The sequence below is a fragment of the Solanum verrucosum genome, unplaced genomic scaffold, assembly GCF_900185275.1.
Source record: "Solanum verrucosum unplaced genomic scaffold, falcon-dt-bn FXZP01000106.1, whole genome shotgun sequence".
In the NCBI taxonomy this organism is placed as follows: domain Eukaryota; kingdom Viridiplantae; phylum Streptophyta; class Magnoliopsida; order Solanales; family Solanaceae; genus Solanum; species Solanum verrucosum.
This window is the reverse complement of record NW_026020130.1, coordinates 3,221,573-3,246,777: the sequence shown is the minus strand read 5'-3', so window position 1 is coordinate 3,246,777 and position 25,205 is coordinate 3,221,573. Positions and strand designations below refer to the sequence as shown.

The following is a 25,205-nucleotide window of genomic DNA, read 5'->3' as shown; positions in this document are numbered from 1 at the left end:
AAATGGGAAATTAGGAAGGAAGTTCTAACACCCCGTATCCTAGATAGACCAGAATATAGATCCCAGCAGTTGCAGGTGCCACCGAAGGGCACCACCCACAATAGGTTGACCCATGGACTGTAGGTGGGGTCCATAGATGGCCACCTGCAGCCCCTCCCCAGAAAACCCAGAAAATTAAGGGTAGACCTACGCCAGGACCTACAAATCATAGATCAGACACGACCTGTGGTCCAAGGACGTAGGTCAAACCCCCAGTCTTCAACTCCCAGTAGCGAATGACGGCCGATAAGAACGGAATGTCGGTCCATCCACAGTTTGTCGGTTTGCTCCAATGGTGACCCCCAACAACTTTCAAGTAAGGGGTTGTTTGGTCTTTTCCCTATGTGTTGGACACATAAACTAGGTCGTTTAACCCCTAAACTACTTAGTTTTGGTTAGTTTTATCCTAGAAACGAAATTAGAACCTAACCTAATCAATCATTCAAAAAAAAAACCATCGATATTAGAGCAAAACATAAGGAAATGTCGAGCTACTCTAGTTCAAGAAAGTAGCAAGGTTTCGTTAGTTTTAGCTTCGAAATCGAAATATTTCTCCGTGAAATTCGTCACCATGTATGTGGGATTTCACTAGTGGGTTCCTTTCACCCATTAGGCCCCTAGATTTCAGTAAGAATCTGGATTCCCTAAATATTGCATAGACCTAGGGTTTCTAGAACTTCAGATAATTATTGTGATTTAGCTGTTAGAATACTCCAAATCAGATTATCATGATTTCATAATAATGTTACTTAGTTTCTTGCATGAAACTAAGAACCCTAGTTATGTAGTTCTTTTAGTTCATGAATTACATTAGCTAGGATAGATAAACAAATATGCATGCCACAGATTTCGAATGTTTCATTATAAGAAATAAATGTTACATTTTCAGAATTGCATGTCAGATTATTGAGCTATGCAGTTACTTCAGTTATGTTATAATTTTCACATATTCAGTTGGGAGTAGGCTTTATACCGAGTTGGACTAGGGTCAGTCACCCTCAAGTCCTAGAACTACAGACCCCTGTAGGTTTATAAGTCCCCTTTGTGGGCATCAGTTCAGTGATCACGCCAGTCATGCCTCTATACCTCTGGCAGGGTATATTGGGTCCTCTCGATGGGACGTATACATTGGACTCCATGTTTAGCTCACGTGGTTTTATGTCGGTTATTAGAAGCTCCCACAGTCAGATTCTAGTGCATTGACCATGTTACCAGTCACAGTTCAGTATTTAGATTCAGCATGTTATAAACTTGGTCATTGCATTCAATTAGTTCATGTTCAATATTTTTCAGTCTAAAATATCATGTTCATCTTATATCATTGCTTAGTGTGTTTTGTTCAGTTATGTATATTGTTCAGCTTTATTCTATCATGCATGCTCAGTACCTTTCAAGTACTGACACATACTCTACCCTACATCTTCTCGTGATGTAGGTTCAGGTCATCAACATTAAGATCATGCATAGATCAGTTCTTGATCTTCAGTTCAGTAGCATCAGTGGTGACTCCTCATTATTTAAGGACGGTTGACATGATTATCTTTCTATTTTAAGTATTTAGTTTCAGTGTTTGCTAGATTTATCTTAGGCATGTCCCAGCATCTCTAGTCAGTTAGAGGCTTTATTTCAAACATAGCTAGATTCAGTTTTAGTTTGAGTTTGGTCGTTCAGTTTTCATTAAACTCAGTTATATATATTTAGACTTCGAATGGCTATTCCATATCAGTTCAGTTTACATCATGTTTCAAGCTTTTACACAATATTTCTTTTCAGTAAATCTTTACGTATGCTTACGATATGCCAGCAGGGTTAGCTTAGGGTCATTAGTAATTCTAGGTCCCGTCTTTACGCCTTGGGGTAAATTCGGGGCATGACAAACTTGGTATCAGAGCATTAGGTTTAACTGTCCTAGGATGTCTTAAAAGTTGCACTAAATAGAGTCATTTTCATGGGTGTGAAGTGCGCCACATCTAATGAATGGGAGGCCAAGAGGTATTTTTAGAAAAAACTTCACTTTCTTAATATTCTTATCATGCGTTGGTATGATCTCTCTTTCTAATCCATCGTTATGTGTTTTAGATCATGCCTCTTCATAGAGCTTATGGAAGGAATGTGAATGCACACAACACTAACGCAACTTCTCCAGTCCCAGATCAAGAGGTTTTGAATGTAGAGTTTTGGAATGCTATTTAGCTTTTGGCTCAGAGTGTGACCAACAAGAATAACCAGCAGGTTCCAGTTCCTACAAATGCTAGTGGTGGATCAGTGGCAGTTAGGGTTCGTGATTTTGTTAGGATAAATCCGCCTGAGTTTTCAGGGTTGCAAGTTGGTGAGGATCCCCCAAAATTCATAGATGAGGTCAATAAGATCTTTGGAGTGATGCAAGTGACTGGAAATGATAGGGTAGAGTTGGCATCCTACCAGCTCAATTATGTAGCTCACATCTGGTTTACTCAATGGAAGAAAAATAGGGGTACAGATGCCGCTCCTGTGACTTGGGAGTGTTTTTCCGGAGCTTTTCTGGAAAGGTTCTCTCCGAGAGAGTTGATAGAGGCAAAACCTCAGGAGTTCATGAATTTGAGGTAAGGTTCGATGAAAGTCCGAGAGTACGGACTTAAGTTCACCCAGCTCTCCAGGTATACTCTTCACATGGTTGCCAATTCTGGGGCTCAGATGAGTAAGTTTTTATTTGAGTATCTGACTTGGTGAGAGCAGAGTGTAGAAATGCTATGTTGTTGGAAGATATGAACATCTCTAGGCTCATGACTCATGCTCAGCAGGTTGAGGGAGACAAGTTTAAGGAACAGGCTAAGGAGAACAAAAAGGCTAGGATAGGCAATTATGAGTATTCTCAATAGAAATCAGGTAGTGGAAATCGCTTGCAATTTCCGCAGAAATCTTCAGCTCCAGTACCTTCAAGGGCTAGTGTTCTATCTTCCATGTTTCGACAGGATCAAAAAGGTAGGAAATCAGGCTCTAAGTCGCAGGGGAGTGTTTTAGGTAATAGGAGCTATCCAACTTTTCCAAAGTGTGGTAAGAACCATCTGAGAGAGTGGATTGTAGGAAAGGAAGGATGTTTTGGGTGTGGTCAGTTTGGTCACATGTTGAGAGATTGTACTTCTTCTAAATAGGTTCAAGGAGGCAATAATGGTAGGGCTCAATCTACAACTCCAGCAGGACCAGCAGGTTGCCCAACTAAACAGGGTAACTCATATGTGGGGGATGGTGCTAAAACAGGTTGTATGCTCTTCAGGCTCGCTAGGATCAGGAAGATTCTCCTGATGTGGTCACTTTTATGTTGCGAGTCTTTCATTTAGATGTTTATTCTTTGTTAGATCCAGGGGCTACTCTTTCCTTCGTAACTCCCTATACAGCAGTAAACTTCGGTGTTAGTCCAAAAACTCTTTAAGAACCTTTCTCAGTCTCTAGTCTAGTTGGTAACCCAGTTATAGCTAGACTAGTATACAAAAATTGCACTGTCACAGTTTCTCAGAAAGTCACCTCAGCAGATCTTGTAGAGTTAGAAATGGTAGACTTTGATGTCATTCTAGGCATAGATTGGTTGTATTCCTGTTATGCCTCAGTCTATTGTAGAACTAGAATCGTTCATTTTCAGTTTCTAGACGAACCAATCTTAGAATGGAAGGGTAGTAGCTCAGTGCCTATGGGTCGATTCATTTCTTACCTTAAGGCCAAAAAGGTTATTTCTAAAGGTTGTCTCTATCAACTAGCTTGGGTCAATGATTCTAGCTCCGAAACCCTAACTCTTGAGTCAGTTCCTGTAGTTAATGAGTTTCTAGAATTGTTTCCAAAAGATCTTCCCAGAGTTCTTCCCGAAAGGGAAATTGACTTCGAAATTGATCTCCTTCCAGATACCCAGCCTATTTCTATTCCTCCTTACAGAATGGCTCCAGCTGAGCTTAAGTAATTGAAAGAGCAGTTAAAAGACCTTCTAGATAAGGTCTTCATCAGACCCAGTATTTCCCCATGGGGTGCACCAGTGTTGTACATGAGAAAAAAATATGGTTCTTTCAAGATGTGCATTGATTATAGATAATTGAACAAAGTCACAATCAAGAATAAGTATTCTATCCCTAGATTGATGACTTGTTCGACTAACTTCAGGGTGCTGGTCATTTTTTGAAGATAGACCTCAAATCCGGTTATCATCAGCTCAAAGTTAGATATAGTGGCATTTCGAAAACAGCCTTCAGAACTTGGTATGGTCATTATGAATTTGTAGTTATGTCATTTGGACTAACCAATGCTCTTGCAGATTTCATGGATTTGATGAACATGGTGTTCAAGCAGTATTTCAACTTGTTCATTATCGTCTTTATTAATGATATCCTCATTTACTCTAGAAATGAGGAAGAACATGCGACTCATTTGAGGGTTGTCCTGCAAACTCTCAAAGATCGCCAGTTTTTCGCTAAGTTTAGCAAATGTGATTTTTTGTTGCAATTTGTTGCTTTCCTTTGGCATATTATGTCTAGTGAAGGAATCCGAGTGGATTCTCAGAAAATAGAAGCAGTGAAACAATGGCCCAGACCTACCCCTCCTACAGATATCAGAAGTTTCTTGGGTTTGGCAGGTTATTACAAAAGGTTCGTGGAACGAATTTCATCCATAGCTTGTCCATTGACCAAGTTGACTCAGAAAAAGGTTACGTTTCACTGGTCAGATGAGTGTGAGAAGAGCTTCGCAGAACTGGAAACTAGGTTGACTACACATCCTGTTTTGACTCTACCAGAGGATTCAGACGATTATGTGATCTACTGCGATGCCTCCAGAGTCGGCCTAGGATGTGTGTTGATGCCGCAAGGTAAGGTTATAGCTTTTGCTTCTAGACAGCTTAAGGTGCATGAGATGAACTATCCAACTCATGACCTCGAGCTTGCAGCCGTAGTATTTTCCCTTAAGATTTTGAGACATTACTTGTATTATGTTCACGTAGATGTGTTCACAGACCATAAGAACTTTCAGTATGTGTTCACCCAGAGAGAGTTGAATCTTAGCCAGATGAGATGGCTTGAGTTCCTCAAGGACTATGATATGAATGTACTTTACCATCCTATTAAGGATAATATAGTAGCAGATGCTCTTAGCAGACTATCTATTAGTAGTGTAACGCATGTTAAGGAAGAAAAGAAAGAACTAGCAAAAGATGTTCATGGGCTTGCTCGTCTGAGAGTTCGCCTTATGAGCATATTAGATGGTGGTGTAACAGTTCAGAATGGGTCAGAATCTTCATTGGCTTGAGGTTAAGGAAAAGAAAGGCAGTGATCCTATATTGCTTCAACTAAAGGGTGCAGTCCATCAACAAAGGGTTCGGATTTTCTCCCAATGGGGAAATGGTGTGCTTCGCTATCAAGGTCGTTTATGTGTTCCTAAGGTGGGTGAGTTGAGTCAGCTTATTCTTGCAAAAGCCTATAACTCCAGATATTTTATTCATTAACGTGCCAATAAGATATACCGTGATTAGCGAGAAATCTTTTGGTGGAATGGCATGAAATGGAATATACGAGATTTTGTGGCTAAGTGCCCTAATTCTCAGAAAGTAAAGGTAGAACATCAGAAACCATGGGGGTATGAATCAAGAGATCAACATTACCACTTTGCAATTTGAAGTGATCAATATGGACTTCATTACAAGTTTACCTCGTACTCGCAGACAACATGACTCCATTTGGGTGATAGTTGACAGAGTTACTAAGTCTGAGCACTTTTTGACTATCAAGACTACAGATTCGAAAGAGGACTATGCCAACCTTTACATTAATGAGATAGTCAGGTTACATGGGGCTCCTTATTCTATCATCTCATATAGAGGTCTTCAGTTTACCTCTCATTTCTGGAAGTCCTTTCAGAATGGTCTTGGTACTCAGGTTAATCTTAGCACAACATTTCATCCACAAACGGATGATCAGGTAGAGCGTACCATTCAGACCTTAGAGTACATATTGAGAGCTTGTGTGATTGACTTCAAGTGTAGTTGGGATGATCACCTTTGTCTTATAGAGTTTGCCTATAATAATAGCGACCATTCCAGCATTCAGATGGCTCATTATAAGGCACTATATATAGGCATAGATGTAGATCTCCAGTTGGTTAGTTTGAAGTAGGTGAAGCAGCCTTGATAGGGCCTGATTCGGTTTATGATCCCATGGGAAAATTTCAGCTCATTACAGATAGACTTAAGACAGCCCAGAGTCGCCAGAAGTCTTATGCAGATGTAAGGAAAAGGGACTTGGAGTTCCAAATTGATGAGTGCGTTTTCCTGAAAGTGTCACCTATGAAGGGGGTGATGAGATTTGGAAAGAAAGGGAAGCTCAGTCCTAGATATGTAGGCCCTTACAAGATCTTGAAAAGAGTTGGTAAAGTTGCTTATGAGCTAGAGTTGCCAGCAGAACTAGCAGTAGTGCATCCGGTCTTTCACATTTCGTTGTTGAAGAAGTGTGTAGGTGATCCAACATCTATATTACCTATGGAAAGTGTGGCTGTGAAAGATAGTTTCATTTGTAAGGATGTGCCAATTGAGATTCTTGATCGTCAGGTTCGAAGGTTGAGAAACAAATAGGTCGCTTCAGTGAAGGTTTTGTGGAGGAGTCAGTTTGTAGAGGGAGCTACATGGGATGCAGAAGCATCCTTGAAGGCAAAGTATCCTTATCTTTTCCCTTCCGATTCCATTCCAGCTTGAGGTAATAGTTCCTCTCCAGGCTTTAAGTTACTCATGCGTAGATTCAGTCTTAGTATCATGTTCCTTCAGCTATACTTGCATTTTTAGCGTATTTGCATGTTTCTTGGAACATAGTTCAATCAGATTTCAGTTTCCAGTGTTTAGTGGTAGGGTTTGCAGCTCTTTCCATCCATATTCAGCTAGTTTAGTCTTCATTTGAGAACGAAGGTTCCCAAGGGGGAGATAATGAAACACCCCGTATTCTAGACAGACTAGAAAGCAGATCCCAGAAATTACAGGTGCCACCGACGAGCATCACCCACGGACCGTAGATTGGCCCACGGACCCTAGATTAACCCACGGACCGAGGTGTGGTCCATGGATCGCCACCTGCAGCTCCTCCCAAGAAAGCCCAAAAAATTTGGCTAAGGGTAGACCCACGCCAAGACCAACGACATGTAGGTCAAACCACGACCCGTGGTCCAGGGCCGTAGGTCAGACTCCCGGTCTTCAACTCCCAGTAGCAAACAATAGCCAACCAAAATGCACCGTCGGTCCATCCACAGTCCGTTGGTATGGTCTGTTGGTAACCCCTGACAGCTTTTATGTCAAGGATCGTTTGGTCTTTTCCCAATGCATTGGACGCCTAAACTATGTCGTTTAACCCCTAAAATATGTAGTTTTGGTCAGTTTTAGCCTAGAAACTAAATTAGAACATAACAATCAATCATTCACAAAAAATTCATCGATCTTAGAGCAAAACATAAGGAAAAGTCGAGCAACCCTAGTCCAAGAACGTAAAAAGGTTTCGTCAGTTCCAGCCCCGAAATCAAAAGATTTTTCTGTGAAATTCGTCACCAGGTATGTGTGATTTCACTAGTGGGTTCCTTTCACCCATTAGGTCCCTAGATTTCAGTCAGAATCTTGATGCCCTAAATATGCCATAGACCTAGGGTTTCTAGAACATCAGATAATTATTGTGATTTAGCTGTTAGAATACTCCAAATCAGATTATCATGGTTTCGTAATATTGTTTCTTAGTTTCTTGCATGAAACTCAGAACGCTAGTTATGTAGTTCTTTTAGTTCATGAATTACATTATTTAGGATTGATAAATAGATATACATGCCTCAGATTTCGAATGTTTCACTATCAAAAATAAATGTTGCATTTTCAGGATTGCATGTCAGATTATTGAGTTGTCCAGTTACTTCAGTTATGTTATAATTTTCACATATTCAGTTGGGAGTAGGGTTTATATCGTGTTGGACTAGGGTCAGTCACCCTAAAGTCTAAGAACTACGTGTCCCCGTAGGTTTATAAGTCCCTTCTATGGGCATCAGTATGGTGATCACGCCAATCATGCATCTATACCTCTGACAGGTAGGAGTGTTCACGGGTTGGTTTGGATCGGTTTTTGGTTAAAACCAAAACCAAATCAAACTTAATCGGTTTTTAAATTATCAAAACCAAACCAAACCAAATGTAATATACATTTATCGGTTTGGTGATTATCAGTTTCGGTTTGGTTTGGTTCGGTTATTCGGTTATTAACCATACACAAAAATAAAATAAATAATTCATTTAAAATGTGAAAAAAGTGACAACAATCTATTCAAAACGAAAAATAGTTAGAATGACTTAAATTATTACTGAACTTTCGATCACTAAATTTACTATCAATAAAGCTTTAAAATTCACTATATTAGCCTAGAAGGAAGAGACAATAACATTTTCAGTCCCACAAGAATTGTCATTGTGACTCATATACATGAAATCAATAAGATAAATGTTTCATCTAAGGCATTTTGTTTTCAATAAGTAAATTATAAAGAAATTTTAATTAAAATATGTATAAGATCTTTAAAATTATTTAAAAAAACAATCTATTAAGTATGTATATTAATTAAATATGTGTATATAATTCATCGGTTTGGTTCGGTTGTTTCTTCGATTTTTTTTTAATAAAACCATAACCAAACCAAATACTATCGGTTTTCAAAAACCCAAAACCAAACCAAACCAAACCCAAATAAAATCGGTTTTATTTTATCGGTTCGGTTCAGTTTTTCGGTTTGTATCGATTTTTATCCAAACCGTGACACCCCTACTGACAGGGTATATTGGGTCCTCTTGATGGGGCGACTACATAGGACTCCGTGTTTAGATCACGTGGTTTTATTTTGGTTATTAGTAGATCCCATAGTCAGATTTTAGTGCATTGACCAGATTACTAGTCACAATTCGGTATTCAGATTCAGCATGTTATAAACTTGGTCATTGCATTCAGTTAGTTCATGTTCAGTATAAAATATCATGTTCATTTTATATCATTGCTCAGTATGCTTTGTTGAGTTATGTATATTGTTCAGTTTTATTCTATCATGTGTGCTCAATACCTTTTGAATATTGACGCGTACTCTGCGCTACCTCTTCTCGTGATGTAGGTTCAGGTCATTAGCATTCAGATCACGTATAGATCAGTTCTCGATCTCCAGTTCAGCAACATCAGTGGTGAGTCCTCATTCTTTGAGGACGATTAACATGATTATATTTTTACTTTTATTCTTCAGTTTCAGTTTTCGCTAGATTTAGCTAAGGCATGTCACAACATCTCTAGTTAGTTAGAGGATTTATTTAAGACACAGCTAGATTCAGTTTTAGTTTGAGTTTGATCTTTCAGTAGTCATTAAACTCAGTTATATATATTCAGACTTAGAATGGGCATTCCCCATCATTTTAGTTTGCATCATATTTCAAGATTCCGCACAGTATTTCTTTTCATTAAATCTTTAAGTATGCTAATGATATGCTAGCAGGTTAGCTTGGGGTCATTCGTGATCCTAGGTCCCGTGTTTAAGCCCTGGGGTAGCTTCAGGGCATGACAAAAGTGAATGTGATAGAGGGAGGTATGTGTCACTTCATGACTTAACTAACCCAGAAAAAACTTAGACTAAAGAATTGCTAGCCATGATGCTAGATTATGTGGAACGGTCTCATATGATCTTAGAAGAGATGAGAAATGTCTCGGTGTTTTCAACTACAGCGATTTCCCATCCATTATCCATTAAATTACATAAAGAGAATATGGGTCAGCTTGTAACGCATATTTTTCAAGTCCAAAGGAAGAATTGGCAGACTATGTAAAAGAAGGCTCACTGAATGTTACTCAAGTGTTAGCCATATATAGTAACTCGAAGTGGAAAGATGTTAGAAAATGAATCAGTGATTGACAAAATTGGTAACTAAAAGGTTGTTGTTGATCATGAAGCATCTAACGAGAGGGATGGACCAAAAGTAAATGAGGTTGAAAGTGATCCGAAGTCAAATAATAATGATGGTGACCTGATAGCTCCAACCATTCAACCTCCAATCAGATGATAATGTGAAGTTTCAAAAGATTTTGGGGATAGTGAATGATTTGAAGGTAAATATCTCTTTGGTGGATGCACTAATCGAATTTCCCTGTTATGTAAAGTAAATGAAGGAGTTACTAATGAAGAAGCAGTTGACAGATTATGAAATTATTGAAATACCGCAAACTATTAGTGATGTCATGATAAAAAAATGTAGTCCTAAAAAGAGATGATCTGGGAGAATTCATTATTACAAGCACCATTGGTGCATTCACATTTTCTAAAGCTTTATGCAATCTTGGTGCAAGCATAAAACTGATGTCGCTAAAGGTATTTAGCAGATTTGGGATTGAAGAACCGAAACCAACAAATATGATACTATTGATGGCTGATTGTTTCAATTAAAAGACAGGTTAGTGTGGTATAGATTGTCCTAGCTAACATCGTCGAATGAGACGTTGAGTTAATTTTTAGGCAAAATTATGGGAAACTATAAATAGCCTAGATGAGAGAGAAAGATGTGTGCGAAAATTGAGAGAAATAGTCTGAACATTTTAGAGAGAGAAACATTTTTAATTGAATAAGAACACTTTTAGTTTTGAGTTCTTTTAGATTTGTTAGCTTGAATATAGTAATATGAGGTTGAATTTGATGTGGGTTTTCTATTATGTGCTCAATTTCATGCTACCCATGGCTAATTTCATGCAAGGTAGAATCTATTTACACTTTGCAATGTGTGGCTAAATCCCTAAACTATTGGGGTGTGATTATGGGATTGGGTGTTGATGCAATTTTGTGGATTTGTTGAATTCTCTGCTTTATGGCTATTAATCATAGATTTGACTTGTTGCCAAGTGATTAATTCATAAATTAAGGTGGCCAACTAATTTTTAGTTTCTACCTTGCATTGGGGCTTGAAAGAAACCAATATAAGTGGGTAACATGTTCAATAGCTGCAATTTAGTGTACTTAATTGCAGATCTTAGGTTTTGGGTTGTTTAGGATAACATATAGATGAGATCGAAAGGAGATTCTATGCAAGGATGCTTTGAGATCGAAAGAATATTAACTTCCATTATGATGACCTATCTTATTTGTGATTAATTTGTTGTAACGAATAATTCAACAATATCCCAGGTGAAATCAACATTCGATCCCCACACCCCAGAGTCAATTAGTTTTGTGAATCATCAATTATTTCAATATTGTCAATTGGGTATCTAAATTAGTGTTGTTAAAACTGGTGAGTTTCTCCACCCATTTCCTATTTCAACTTCATAGAAATTAATTGCTAGTTAACTCTCTAATTAAATTCTTGACCGCACACCATTTCTTGTGGGATTCCACCCTCACTCTTAGTTGGGTATTTTTATTGACGACGATCGCTTTTCCTTTTAATTGGTTTTAAAGAGGACATTTGAGCATTATCATGAACCCATTTACGACCATTTCCTATGGACCGTATAACTTTCTACACACCGTCTTGGTGGTCCATAGAAAACATCAGAGATCCAAATATCCAAAAATACTTAAGACCATTTCTACAACTCCCTTCTACGGACCATAGAACCTTATACAATCCGTAAGAAGGACCCGTAGACTTGAACCTGTAGTCAACTATGCAACCATTCTTTTTCCAAGGTGTTACAAATTAACACCTCATTTGTTGATAGATTTTCAACGTCTATTTTAAAATAAATAATCCATGTGAAAAAAAAATTTGGTTACCTCATTCTGATTGGTTCACGTGAGTCATCAAGCTTATCAAAAATATTAAATGATACAATTACTTGTGTTTGACTAAAACATACCATTTTGAACACTTCACAACTTTTATTTTGTTACTATTTTGACCAAAGATTTTAATTGGTCATTATTTGACCAGATATTAACACCTCATTTGAAGAAAGAAATTCAAAGTTTGATTCAAAATGTATTGGTCAAACTCTAACTTAAATGAAAATCATTGATATAACCCTAAAATTTTTAAACATTCTTTCTCTTTCCTATGAACAAAGTTTTCTCTAGAACAAACTGTGAAAACACCTTCTTACAGATAATTATTTTTTGTCTTATGGATTTCCAAGAATCACCACCGATACACCAAAAAAAACAAGAAAAACCCTCACTCCCACATGGACATGGAAAAATGGTTGCACCCTCACCCCCACCCCATACCCACCAACAAGAGCAAACCAACTCCTACATGTTTCCTGCAAAAATCATTTTCCATCAACCCCAACAACAGAAGAAGAGAGGCCCACCAAGGAAGTCTTTTGCTAATGGATTGCGCCTCTCTACCACTAAATTTTCTGAATCTCGTGGAGCTTCTACTTCAGAAAATCTCTATAAGAAGTCTCGTGGGAGGCCCCAGGGATTTGGAGAGAAAAACCAACCACAAAATTTAGGTATATATGTATTCATTATTTCTTTAATTATGTATGCCTTTAAAATAGGAAGGATTGAATTCATATACACTTTCTTTAATTCCTTTAGTAGTGAATCTTGAAGATTCTAGTGATGGTGGTGATTTTACTGGTATTTCTTCTTCCAAGATTCAAGGTAAGAAGGCCTTTGGGAGGTCGTTGTGCTCTGGAAACAAGCAGAAGGAAGAAGCTCTAGGTATATATGTCTTCATAATTTTTCGAAAGCAAGTAGTTTGAATCTTTGGAAGTGAGAAGGTTATTAGTTTACCTACAATAATAGTGGAATTTTTATGATTGCAGATGCAGTTGAAGCTAGATGGACGCGACACTTAATCTCTGTGCATAGTGGGCAGGTAAAATTTGTTTTGCTTATTGATATTTGATCTATAGTATGACATACAAAACTTTAATCAACTTGTATATTGTACAATTATTGCATATTTTATGATGTGTTGTGTTGTTCTACAAGATACTTGAGTTTCAAATTTCTTATGAGAGAAAGGAAGAAAGTCATTTACCTTTTTTTGTTGGATTCATTTTTAAGAAATGATCATTATCTCATTTTTATTTTACCCATAATTAAATTTCTTGTTTAAGGCTTACTTGAATTGAAGTCCCATTCTAATGATTTTGTTTTTGTTAACTTTACAAAATGATGTAAATCTGCTACATTGTCCACATGACATTGTAGGTAAGCTAAAAACCTTCTCAAAACAATGACCACAACGATAGGTAGTTTGTATATCTGCAACTGAAGTCGTATGTAGTGTAACGCCATAATTAGACTTGTTGTTTAAGGATGACTTTAATCGATGTCCCACTCTTGTGAACTTTTTGGTTAACTTGACAAAATGATAAATATTTGTTACTTTGGCCATAGGACGTTGTAGGTAAGCTAATAACCTCCTTACAACAAGGACCACGACCACGGGCACTTTCTATTATATCTGCAACTGGAGTCATATGTAGTGTGAAGCTACGGGAGTCTGTAATTGGTGGTGGAACTGTGACTTATGAGGTATGTATGAGTTTCAACTTAAAGACACTTACCCTTTTATGTTGCCTTTATTATGAGGCATGTGTGGTAGTTTATGCTTAGTTTGTCTATAAATATGGTATACTACTTATTTTATTTGAGTTTGTTGGCTGTGTTATTTGATAATTAAATTTGTTTCGTGTTTTATTATATATATACACACACACTTGCATAAAAATTTCTTCTGACATTTGAGAAATAATTCGTTAGAGTATATCCTGTTAGATGTACTCCTTCTAGCTCATTCTATTACCTTTTAAAGAATCATTATGTTAGAAGTGCTTTTTTATGGGTATGATGAATGTACTTGAAGTGGAGGAAACACAATAAACCCATCAATAGATGGTGTAAGCCTATCATCTTCTATAATGAGAAAGAGTATTTTTCCTTTATGTATCCTAATTATTAATCTTGAGATATCAATTAGTAGTAGTTGGATATCACCTTGTGATTTTGTTGTTGACATAGAAAAATTTAGAGTAGCTAGAATATTGCTTTAGCTAGTTTTGATTACTAAACAATCTGGAACGAGTTGTCATACTATTTTTCCAGTTCATTTGGCTTGCCTTTTTGGATTTATCATATATATTATGCACAAGTAATTGGATGTACAATTATTGCAAAAGTCATGAAGCTTCTTATGTATTGAATTTGATAAAGGTGATCATTGCATGTACATTGATTGTCTTCTAGCATACCTATTGAAAATTGGTCATCGAGCTTGTTGTTATTCTTTACATGCAGGGTCAATATGATATCATCTCATTATCAGGGTCAATGCTGCTGCCAGACAATAATGATAGCTTTGGAATAACGGGTGGTCTAAGTGTGTTACTGTCTAGGCCCGATGGAAGTAATATTTGTGGCATTGTAGCAGAAATGCTCAAGGCTTCCTCTCGGGTAGAGGTGCTTTTCTTACTACATTTGTCATTGCATTCATTTGTTTCTCCATTTCCTTTTGGATAGACTAGTAGTGCATGGCTCGAAACATAGTGGCTAGAAAGTCCACCTCTCTATCATTCATTTAAATAGTTGTCTTTTGTTTGTGATAGGGTTCACACATTGAACGGTAACATGTCTTCAACATGCACATCACATGATACTTTCTATTAACTACTCCAATGCCTTGTGTCATCCTTGTACTGCTGTGTGAGTGCATATTATGTACTTGCTAACAATTTTCATTTCACTACCAGCTGGTTGTGGATAGCTATATTTCGGTAAAGGAAAAGTGTATTCCTGAGGAACCATCTTCAACTTGCTGATTTCCCAGGATTTAGAAGGCAGTGGATCGCAAATTCGAACAGACACAATTTAGGCATTGGTTCCATTTTTTGACTTAGGCTTGCTTATAATTTTAGTCTTAGTTTATGTTATGGTTTCTTGTGATTGAGTATTTTATTGTTCGTAAATTGAAAACTGTAAGCCAATTATGTTTGCAAACTTTCTTCTGGATTAGGTCTTAATGCAATTACTCCTTATTGTCTTCATATTTCATTATGGCCAAAAGTTTCTTGGTAATATTAGAAGATACAGAAGTTTTAACTTTATTTTGTCATAATAGACCACAACACACCATTAATATTTCCTCATATAATTCTTAGAAGTTTTATTAAATGATTTATTGACCATGGTAAATCATGCAATTTGAGCCTTCATTTTCATAATTTATCCAATCTTCATTGATCATTATGACACTCCCTTGACTTTAGTAGTTATTCTATTATAACCTGTTTGGCCTTATAATTCCTATTATGTAGCCCGCATGTAAAACCTTTATTAACTTCACTCCATTTGTTAAGGATTAACTTATATATTGATAACATAAATATAGTGTAACTCATATACATGACAGATAATGTGAGAACTAAGAAACAACTAGAAGCTTTAGGTATGTTTTTCATCATTATTGTTTTAATTATGTATCTATATATCTTCAAATTTGGGAAGGGTTTAATTGATATACATACATTAATATCATACATAATTTAACTTATATGCACCGATTATATACATTATTTTGACTCTATTACTGTGGTTAGTGTTTTACTTTTAGATTCCTAATCCCATTTCTTATGAATATTTATTTGTAGTTAACCTGACATTTAAACTTATTTTGAAATTATTGAAGCTGGATTATAGGAATGACCATGTCTTTATAAATGTTGTAATTGTGTATCTAGCGTCTACTTTGAAAGGATTTAACTTATAGACACCAATAACATAGATAATATAAATAATTTTGTTTTATTGATGTATTTTGTTGCAGCAAGTAATCAGTCTTAATTTTCACATTACTAATCTTTTCTTTAGTAATGAGTACATGTAGTTAACCTGGCATTTTCACTATCAATACATAGTGATTGAATTCATTTGAAAAATATATAAGGTAAATTTTATGTGTGTTGACCTAGGGTGTGGTATCTAATAATATTTGCAAAAATTTGCATGTGATTTGAATATTTGTAAGTAGATTAAAGAAATTATCATTGTAATTTTCCTTAAGGTCCCGAAATTGAAGCAAAAACAACAGGGAAGGGACCAAATATCTTCTGGTCCGTTGAATTTCTCTCTTATCTTTTATGTCAAATTAAAAAAAATAACCATAGCTTTCATTAATTACAATGTTTTCATTTGGTTCTATCGTATGTTAATTTTTCTCCCGAGTAGAGAAAAAATGACGGAAAAAGAAGACCAATATAATTTGGTCATGCACTACATCAATCAACAAATTTACAGGTTCATAGATGTTAAACTTTAGTCAATAAAGATGTTAAAGTGGACAAGTTAGATCTAAAATCTCATAATATGAGGCCGTCTTGAAAGATCTACAAATTCTTGAAATTGAGGTAGAATTAGCTAACGATATAACATCATTGAAGAGAAAAAATTCATCTATGTTAACTACTAATTCTAAATATGTTTTAGACTTGTATGATAACAACATGAATTAAGTTTTTAAAAATAATAATTTAGTATTGTTGAATTTATATTGGAGTATGTTTTAGACTTGTATGATGACGACATAGTCGATATGAAACAAGTGAACACTTGAATTAAAAGGAGTTACAACATGGTTGCAATGAAGATGTTTTTTTTAAAAAAAATTCTCAACATAATGTGACTCGTCAAGAAAATTTCTATCATACGTTATAGTATAAAAAATTTCCACACGGAAGAATATTTTTTGTATCTCCAATAACATTCATGTTAAAGAAAGATCAATAAATCATAATATATAGATGCAAAGAATAACATGTGAATTATTCCAGATTGATTTTATACACTTATCACACTTATCACACTTATTTATTTTAAAATCATTTTCAATCATACATTAAACAAACTTTTCAGGTCATTATTTTGGTGTATGTTTCAAGCCATATAGGAATTTAAGCCTCTTCTGGCTTACAATCGTATTTTTCGAGTCATGATCGCCCCTACTATAACCCACCAGTCACTACAAAAAAACGCTTAAATTCTGGGGATTATAATTATATACTGTGACGGTCAATAACCCCCGCAATTTAGTCTTACGACAGTTGAATAAACTCATGCAATTAGGTGTGCCACAATTAAGTCACAGAGATTTCTTGGCAACCGCTGGTACGATTAGCAGGGGTTTACTAGTGGGAGTTTTGAACCCCACCGCATCTCAGATTCTAGGAGTCAGAACCCCAACAATTTGTGAACTCGGGGAGTCAAAACCCAACAATTAATGAGTTTTACATTAAAATTAACAGGAGCTTAAACCCCTACAATTTATGAAATTATAACTTTTTATAGCATTTGCCAGGAATATTCAAGTTTAGATACTAATAATAAATTAATTAACTAACAAGTACATCATTGTTAAACTTAAAAGGACATATTCGTATTGAGAAATAACACAATATTTCAACACAAAAATATACCATAAAGTGTACAATTAGTTTTACAAACTAAATTGAAACATGTCATTCGCTTCAACAATTACGATTACAAGAAACTTCATATCACTACAAAAAGTTGCTTGAACTTCAAATCACTACAAAAACACGCTTCAACTTCAAATAATAGCACCCAAACTCAAGAAAGGATCTGCAGCAATTTATGGAACTTCAGTGGCTTTCACTACGATTATTTTCACTAGCATCAACTGGCTGCAAAGGAGAATACATAATAAGTGAATTTATCTAAACTCAAAACAGGGATAAATGTAGCAAAATCCAAACTTTGTAACAATTTCCTTATATGATCAAGGACTAGTTATTAAAGGAAATAACTTAAGCCATAAAATCATAGATCAAAATCCAAAATACAAGAATATACTTGCATTTCATAGGACTTGTAAATTAGATCACCAACTTTTCAAGATATAAAGTTAAAAGAAAAAAAAATTACAAGAATGTTACCCCAAGTAGTGCCTGACCCATAAACCTTTACCAGAAATAATGGAGTTAATCTAAGTAGATATGTTACTAGAAAACGCAATGGATCATTTCTGTGTTTTTCAATTAGCTTTTGTATTTTTCAATTACAACCTCACCGTACACGTCATTCAACACAATCACCAAACAAGACTCTACAATTTTAGCTCACGTGGAACGATCATCACAAGATTCATTTCAACAACCGACCAATCACAATGAGATTCTAAGAGTTCACATATGACTTATGCAAATCAAATTTGCCTCATTGGAATCGCACAAACATATTGTTCAATCAAAAGGACTATTCAAGTCATCGGTATTGATCACAACCGACACTCAAAATTGCAAGAGAACATCCACATTCACAAATATCAAGAGTTGACAACAATTTTTAATTTGGGTCAAAACAAAAATTCACATTAAAACCAATAGTCACTAACAAAATCAAACATTCACATAAGCATCCATAAAAAGAGCCCAAAAGAGGTAGGTATGAATATACCCCCACCCCGCCAAACAAAACTAGCAGTTGTCCTCAAATGCAAAGGAAATAAAAATGTCTAAACATAAAGTTGAAAGAGAGTCAAAATCCCCCTGTCATGCTAAGCCTGAGGTGAACTCTGCATATCCGTGACACCCTCAGTTTGCGCATCAGTACCCAACTCCATCATTTTCTCCACTAGAGCTCACTATAGATGTATCCCGAAGAGATGCCTCCACAGTTGTCTGAACCATTGCACCCTTGAGGTCCTCTAAATCATCATAAACTACAGTGTCTCATGCACCAAGCTCCTCCTCATTAGTCTCGGGAGCATCTAACTCGGCATTCTCATAAGCCACAATAGCATTTTCAGTCGTAGTAGCCGGAGGGATCTCAGGAATGGCTGGAAACTCTGTGCTTGGGACCTCTGGAATGTCCACCGTGCCGAACAACATAGACAGATCCATGAATTTTAGCACATCCATGGCATATCTTAGGCCAACAGTATCAGCTCTCAAGGTCGTCACATCATCATACTGACTCCTCCCCTGCTCACATGCCTCCACTCTCACCGTGAGGGCATCCAGTGCGAAGACATGGGCAGTAATCAGCTCCCGAAGCTCTCTCAACTCAGCTTGGATAGGAGCTAAGGCAGCTGCAATGGCCTCTCAATCATCCCAAGAACAACACCCTCAACTCGGGAGACACGAACATTAACATATTGGGACAGTGGCCCATCTTGAATAGCATGGCCTTGGTCAATGGTGGCCAAGAAGCAGCAGTAGAAGCAATAGTTGGGGAGTAGTAGCAGAACTATAATGGACAAAAGTGGAAGTGCTAGGGGTACCTGTAGGCTCACTGTCTTGAGTAGAAGGGCTTGTACCAATATGAAACATCTCCACATCAACCACCGGGGTTGTATCCACCGGTGCAGCTCTCCTCCTCTCAGCCTCATCCTTGGTGTACTCGGCCTCGATCCTCCGTATTTGAGTAGAGTATATGGAGTCACTTCCACATTTATCTTCTCTATCAATGGCACCTTAGCACGCTGACATAACTTTGTGATCAACACCAGGAACGGGAGTGAAGTATGATGCTGATTGGCCCTCATGGTCATCTCCTGCTCGATAATCAGGATGAGATTTAGACTATCCTGATCCATGATGTAGCCCAACAATGCAGACTTCGGATGCCTGAGTATAGACTCATTCTGTGCGGGCATCAAAGTGCTGCTGATAAACCCGAACCAAAACCTGGCAGCCACATTTAGATCCTTCTTCTCTATCGGTACTCTTGCCTCAATCCATAGCGGTGTAATATCTGAGATCATAGGAGCTAACCAACCCTTCAAGTCATCTAGGTTTTGATGAATATATTAGAGTGAGAAATTAACAACTATGAAAACATGGGTAATCAAGTAGAGAGGTATCCTTGGGGATGTGATCGATTTATTGCCAATTTCGCTAAATGGGTCGTTAACATTTACTAAAACTCATTGACTCTTACTGGGTAGGCTAGGCTTTAGATGCAATAGCCATATCTCGATCAACTATCACGAATCAAGCGAGTTCTCTTGAACCTCGACAAACATACCAATTATGAACAACCCAAAACCTCAATTAATCTACTCTCTCGAGCTACATTGGTAGGATCGCATTGAGACTCACTTTCTCAAGTTGAATCCACAATAACTCAATCACTATAATCATCAATTGATAGTTTTAATTCTAAAACCTCTTTCTCAAGTAAGCCTAGAATACTAAACTAGAATTGCATTTGCAACTACAATTCATGAATTAAAACTCAACTATCAATAAAACCCACATCAAATCAACAATTAGATCAGTTAATACTAACACCCATAAGCTATTTGAAACATTAAATCACATAATCACACCCCCAAGAATGAGGGTTTTAGCCACACATCATAAAAAGCAAGAAAATGCTACCAACTATGCTCTCCATCAGCTGGGTAACAAATTCCAAGTCTTCACAATGCTTGGAATCAGTTCAAAATGGAAACCCAATCTAAAATTCTACTCAAAAATACTAAAAACAATGTTTAGAGTGTCTTGGATAAAAAAACAGAGTTCGAATGTTAGGGAACTATGTCAAAACTTCAGAACTCCCTTTACTCCTTTTTAAAAATTGCATTCATACTCTTCTAGATTTGTAGTTTTAGGACCGATCGGCGGAGTAAGTCAAGCATCGCCAACCAAGTCGGTGATGCGTCAAATGTCCTCTTTCATCAAATTCTTGAATTGACTGTTCACCATTCACCTTCTATAACTTTAGGTGATCGGGATCTCCATCGCCAATCCATTCGGCACTTTGTCGAGTTGTACATTCCATTGCCAAGTAGGCTTTATCCCTAGGCTATCCTTCTGGAACTTTTGGCGAGCTGAAAAGCCACTCAGAGGGGTCCTAGCAATCCTCAGCCTTGCTTTTCTTCAACCTTTTTAGCTTTTTTGGTCCTTTTTGCCCGGTAATGTCCTTGCCTTGCTCTTTGGCCTTCATTGCTGTAATTTAACTTTTTAATATCAGTTTAAAGCATAAGATAGGCATTGAGGACACTAAAACTATGAATATTAAGCCCTAAATGAGTCTAAATCCCCGACTCATCAGTAGCAACGACCCAGGAGCGTATCGTGATGGCTCTACTAGTTGCTTCAAGTGTGATCAGAATGGTCACTTCATGAGAGAGTGCCCTAAGAACATGCACGGTAGTGGTATTTGGGGAAATAAAGCCCAATCTTCTTCAGTGGCTCTGCCAGAAAAAATTGTACCTACAGGAGCTACTTCAGGGACAAGCAGAGGAGCAAACCATTTGTATTCTATCACCAGTCGCCAAGAGAAAGAGAATTCGCGTGATGTTGCCACTGGTATGATCAAAGTCTTTACTTTTGATGTATATGCTTTTCTAGATCCAGGTGTGAGTCTATCTTTTGTTACTCCATATATTGCTATGAGGTTCGATATAATTCCCGAAAAACTTCTTGACCCCTTCAGTGTTTCCACATCTGTTGGTGAGTCTATTCTAGCTGAAAGAGTTTATCGTAATTGTGCCAATATTGTCAATCACAAGGACACCATGGATTACTTAGTGGAGCTAGATATAGTGGACTTTGATGTTATTCAAGGTGTGGACTGGCTTCATGCCTGTTATTCCTCAGTTGATTATAGAACTCGAGTAGTTAAGTTCCAATTTCTTCATGAGACAACTATTGAGTGGAGGAGTAGTTCAACAGTGCCTAAGGGTCATTTTATTTCGTACTTTTAAGGCTAGAAAATTAGTTTCCAAGGGGTGCATCTACCACTTAGTCCGATTTAATGACTCTAGTGTTGATACACCACCTATTTAGTCAGTTCCAATTGTGAGTGATTTTCCAGAGGTCTTTCCAGATGATCTTCCCAAAGTCCCACCTGAGAAAGAAATAGACTTCGGTAGAGATATTCTTCCTGATACGCATCCTATCTCTATTCCACCATATATAATGGCTCCAGCTGAATTGAAAGAGTTAAAAGAGCAGTTGAAAGAGCTTCTTGATAAAGGCTTCATTTGACCAAGTGTCTCACCTTGGGGGCGCTCTGATCTTATTTGTGAGGATGAAGGATGGTTCATTTAGTATGTGTATTGATTAACTCCAATTAAACAAGGTTACCATAAAGAATAAGTATCCCCTTCCGAGGATTGATGATCTATTTGATCAACTTCAGGGTGCCACTTATTTTTCTAACATAAACCTCAGATATGGCTATCATCAGTTGAGAGTAAGAGAGAGTGATATTCCAAAGAGAGCTTTTAGGACCCCTTATGGTCATTATGAGTTTCTAATTATGTCTTTTGGTTTGACTAATGTTCCTGCTGCATGGATCTTATTAAGAGAGTGTTTAAGCTTTATCTTGATATGTTTGTTATCGTATTCATTGATGACATTCTGATTTACCTAAGGAATGAGGAGGATCGTGCTAGTCACCTAAGAGTAGTTCTCCAATTTCTCAAAGATAGAGAGTTGTATGCCAAATTCTCTAAGTGTGAGTTTTGGCTTGAGTTTCTGGAATTCTTAGGCCACATTATTTCTGGTGATGGGATTCGAGTTGATACTCAAAAGATTAAGTCAGTGTAGAACTGACCTAGACCCACATCTCCAACTGATATTAAGAGTTTCTTAGGGTTGGCTAGTTATTATAAGAGGTTTGTCAAGGGGTTCTCATCCATTTCATCCCTGTTGATTCAGTAGACAATGAAGTTTCAATGGTCTGAAGCAAAAATTGAAAATGTGATTTACTATTGCCCTTGTGTTGACCTTACTAGAGGGTACACAAGGATTTGTTGTGTATTGTGATGCATCCAGAGTTGGACTTGGTTGTGTATTGATGCAGAATGGCAAAGTTATAGTTTATGCCTCCAGAAAGCTTAAGATTCACGAGAAGAATTACTCAACCCATGATCTAGAATTAGATGATGTAGTGTTTGCTTTGAAAATATAGTGTAACTATCTCCATGGTATTCATGTTGATGTGTTCACCTATCACAAGAGTCTTCAGTATGTATTCAGTCAGAAAGAGCTTAATCTCAGACATGAGGTGGTTGGAGTTACTCAAGGATTATGACATAAGTATTCTCTATTACCCAGGTAAAGCTAATGTTGTTCCTGATGCTTTAAGCAAGTGGTCTATGGGAAGTACTGCCCATGTTGAGGAAGGCAAGAAAGAGTTAGCAAAAGATATGCACAGACTTGCACGATTGGGAGTCTGGTTATTGGATTCCAATGAAGGTGGAGTTCTGGTAATGAATGGGGTTGAATTATTGCTAGTGTCTGAAGTGAGAGAAACAAGACCAAGACCCTGTTTTGATTGAATTGAAGGCAAATGTTCATAAGCAGAAAGTGCTGGATTTTGAAAAAGAGGAAGATGGTGTATTGAGATATCAAGGTAGATTGTGTGTACCAAAGGTAGATGAGCTCCAAGAGAGGATCATGGAAGAAGCTCATAGCTCCAGATAATTTATCCATTAAGGTTCCATAAAGATGTATCGTGACTTGAGATAAGTCTATTGGTGGAGTAGTATGAAGAGGTGTATTACAGAGTTAGTTGCTAAGTACCCGCATTGCCAACAAGTCAAGTTAGAGCACCAGAGACCCGATGGTATGGCTAAGAACATAGATCATCCAAAATGGAAGTGGGAGACGATCAACATGGATTTTATTACTGGTTTACCGTGGTCTCGTAGGAAACATGATTCGATTTGGGTAATTGTAGATTGAATGATTAAATCAGCCCATTTCTTACCAGTAAAGACTACATTTTCAGTAGAAGATTATGCCAGGTTATATAGTCAAGAGGTAGTCAGACATCATGAAGTGCATAATTCACTGCACAATTTTGGAAGTCTTTCCAGAAAGATTTGCGTTCCAAGGTAAATTTGAGTACTGCTTTTCATCCTCAAACTGATAGTCAACAGATGAGACAATTCAGACTTTAGAGGATATGTTGATGGTGTGTTTGATCTATTTCAAAGGTAATTGGGATGTTCACTTACCTCTCATCAAGTTCGCTTACAATAACAGTTATCACTCTAGCATCCAGATGACTCCTTATGAGGCTCTTTATGAGAGAAGATATAGATCTCTTATTTGATGGTTTGAGGTTGGTGAGGCGGGGTTTATAGGACCAGACTTGGTTCATCAAGCTATGGAGAAAGTGAAGATCATTAAAAAAAGTTGAAAATAGCGTAGAGTCATCAGAAATCTAATATTGATGTTAGGAGAAGAGACGTGGAGTTTGAGGTGGATTATTGGGTTTATTTAAAGGTTTCACCCATGAAGGGCGTTATGAGGTTTGGAAAGAAGGGGAATAATAGTCCGCAGTATATTGGTCCTTATAGAATATCCAAGAGGATTGGTAATGTAGCCTACTAGTTGGACCTCCTGTCAGAATTAGCAGCAGTCCATCCGGTGTTTCACATTTCTTTGTTGAAGAAATGTATGGGCGATCCTTCACTTATTATACCTACTGAGAATATTGATATTAAGGATAGCCTATCTTATGAGGAGATTCCCGTTGAGATACTTGATCTCAGGTTCAATAGTTGAGAACCAAGGAGGTAGCATCAATCAAAGTCTTATGGAGGAATTAGTTTGTTGAGCAAGCTACTTGGGAGGCTGAGGAGGATATGAAGAACATATACCCACATCTCTTTCCTTTCGGAGGAATTCCAGATCAAGGTAATGATTTTTGTAAAACACTCTTGTAATTGATATGCTATGTTGTGTTAAAGTGCATGTTGGGTGTTTGAGTTGGGTGTTAGATGTTACCACCCTTACTTTACTTAGAGTAATCTCATTTGAGGATGAATGTTCCCAAGGGGGAGATATTGTAACACCTCGGCCTATAAAGAGTTAAATTTAGAAAGAAGTAATTTGGAAAGGGCTAATTTGAGATTTGTTCAGGTTAAGCTTAAGTTGTGAGTTTTTGGTCAACTTCAAAGGACCATAACATTCAGTACATGATGAGTTAGTTGGCCCATAAGATATAAAATGAAAGGTCTTTGAATTATATATCCAATGCCACCGATTTTGATGAATTTTGAGTTCAGATGAGGGAGATATACCCATTTGAAGTCAGTCTGTCCAGTTAAGGGAATTTTGGTCTTTTCCGTTCGGTTTTAAAATGTTTTTAATAATATTTTAGGGGTCTAAACTGATTTGGGTCAGTATTCACAATACTAAATACGCTTAGGGTTTAGAGAGAAGTTCAAGAAGAGAAAAAAAAAG

At 37.1% G+C, this 25,205-nt stretch overlaps 1 protein-coding gene across 1 annotated transcript; it reads left to right on the top strand.

Moving 5' to 3' along the window:
* Nucleotides 1–12,223: 12,223 nt before the first annotated feature.
* On the top strand, nt 12,224–14,801 carry LOC125827274 (AT-hook motif nuclear-localized protein 10-like). The gene is made up of 6 exons (XM_049506591.1): nt 12,224–12,482; nt 12,574–12,696; nt 12,801–12,853; nt 13,381–13,518; nt 14,281–14,442; nt 14,733–14,801. The coding sequence occupies exons 1-6, from the start codon at nt 12,224–12,226 to the stop codon at nt 14,799–14,801; spliced, it is 804 nt and encodes a 267-aa protein (XP_049362548.1).
* The last annotated feature ends 10,404 nt before the right edge of the window (nt 14,802–25,205 follow it).

Bases quoted from the DNA above. Each gene is read 5' to 3' on its own strand.
- LOC125827274 (XM_049506591.1), top strand. From the start codon at position 12,224: ATGGTTGCACCCTCACCCCCACCCCATACCCACCAACAAGAGCAAACC. The intron at 12,483-12,573 runs GTATATATGTAT...TTCCTTTAGTAG, and splicing joins AAACCAACCACAAAATTTAG to TGAATCTTGAAGATTCTAGT. The intron at 12,697-12,800 runs GTATATATGTCT...TTATGATTGCAG, and splicing joins GCAGAAGGAAGAAGCTCTAG to ATGCAGTTGAAGCTAGATGG.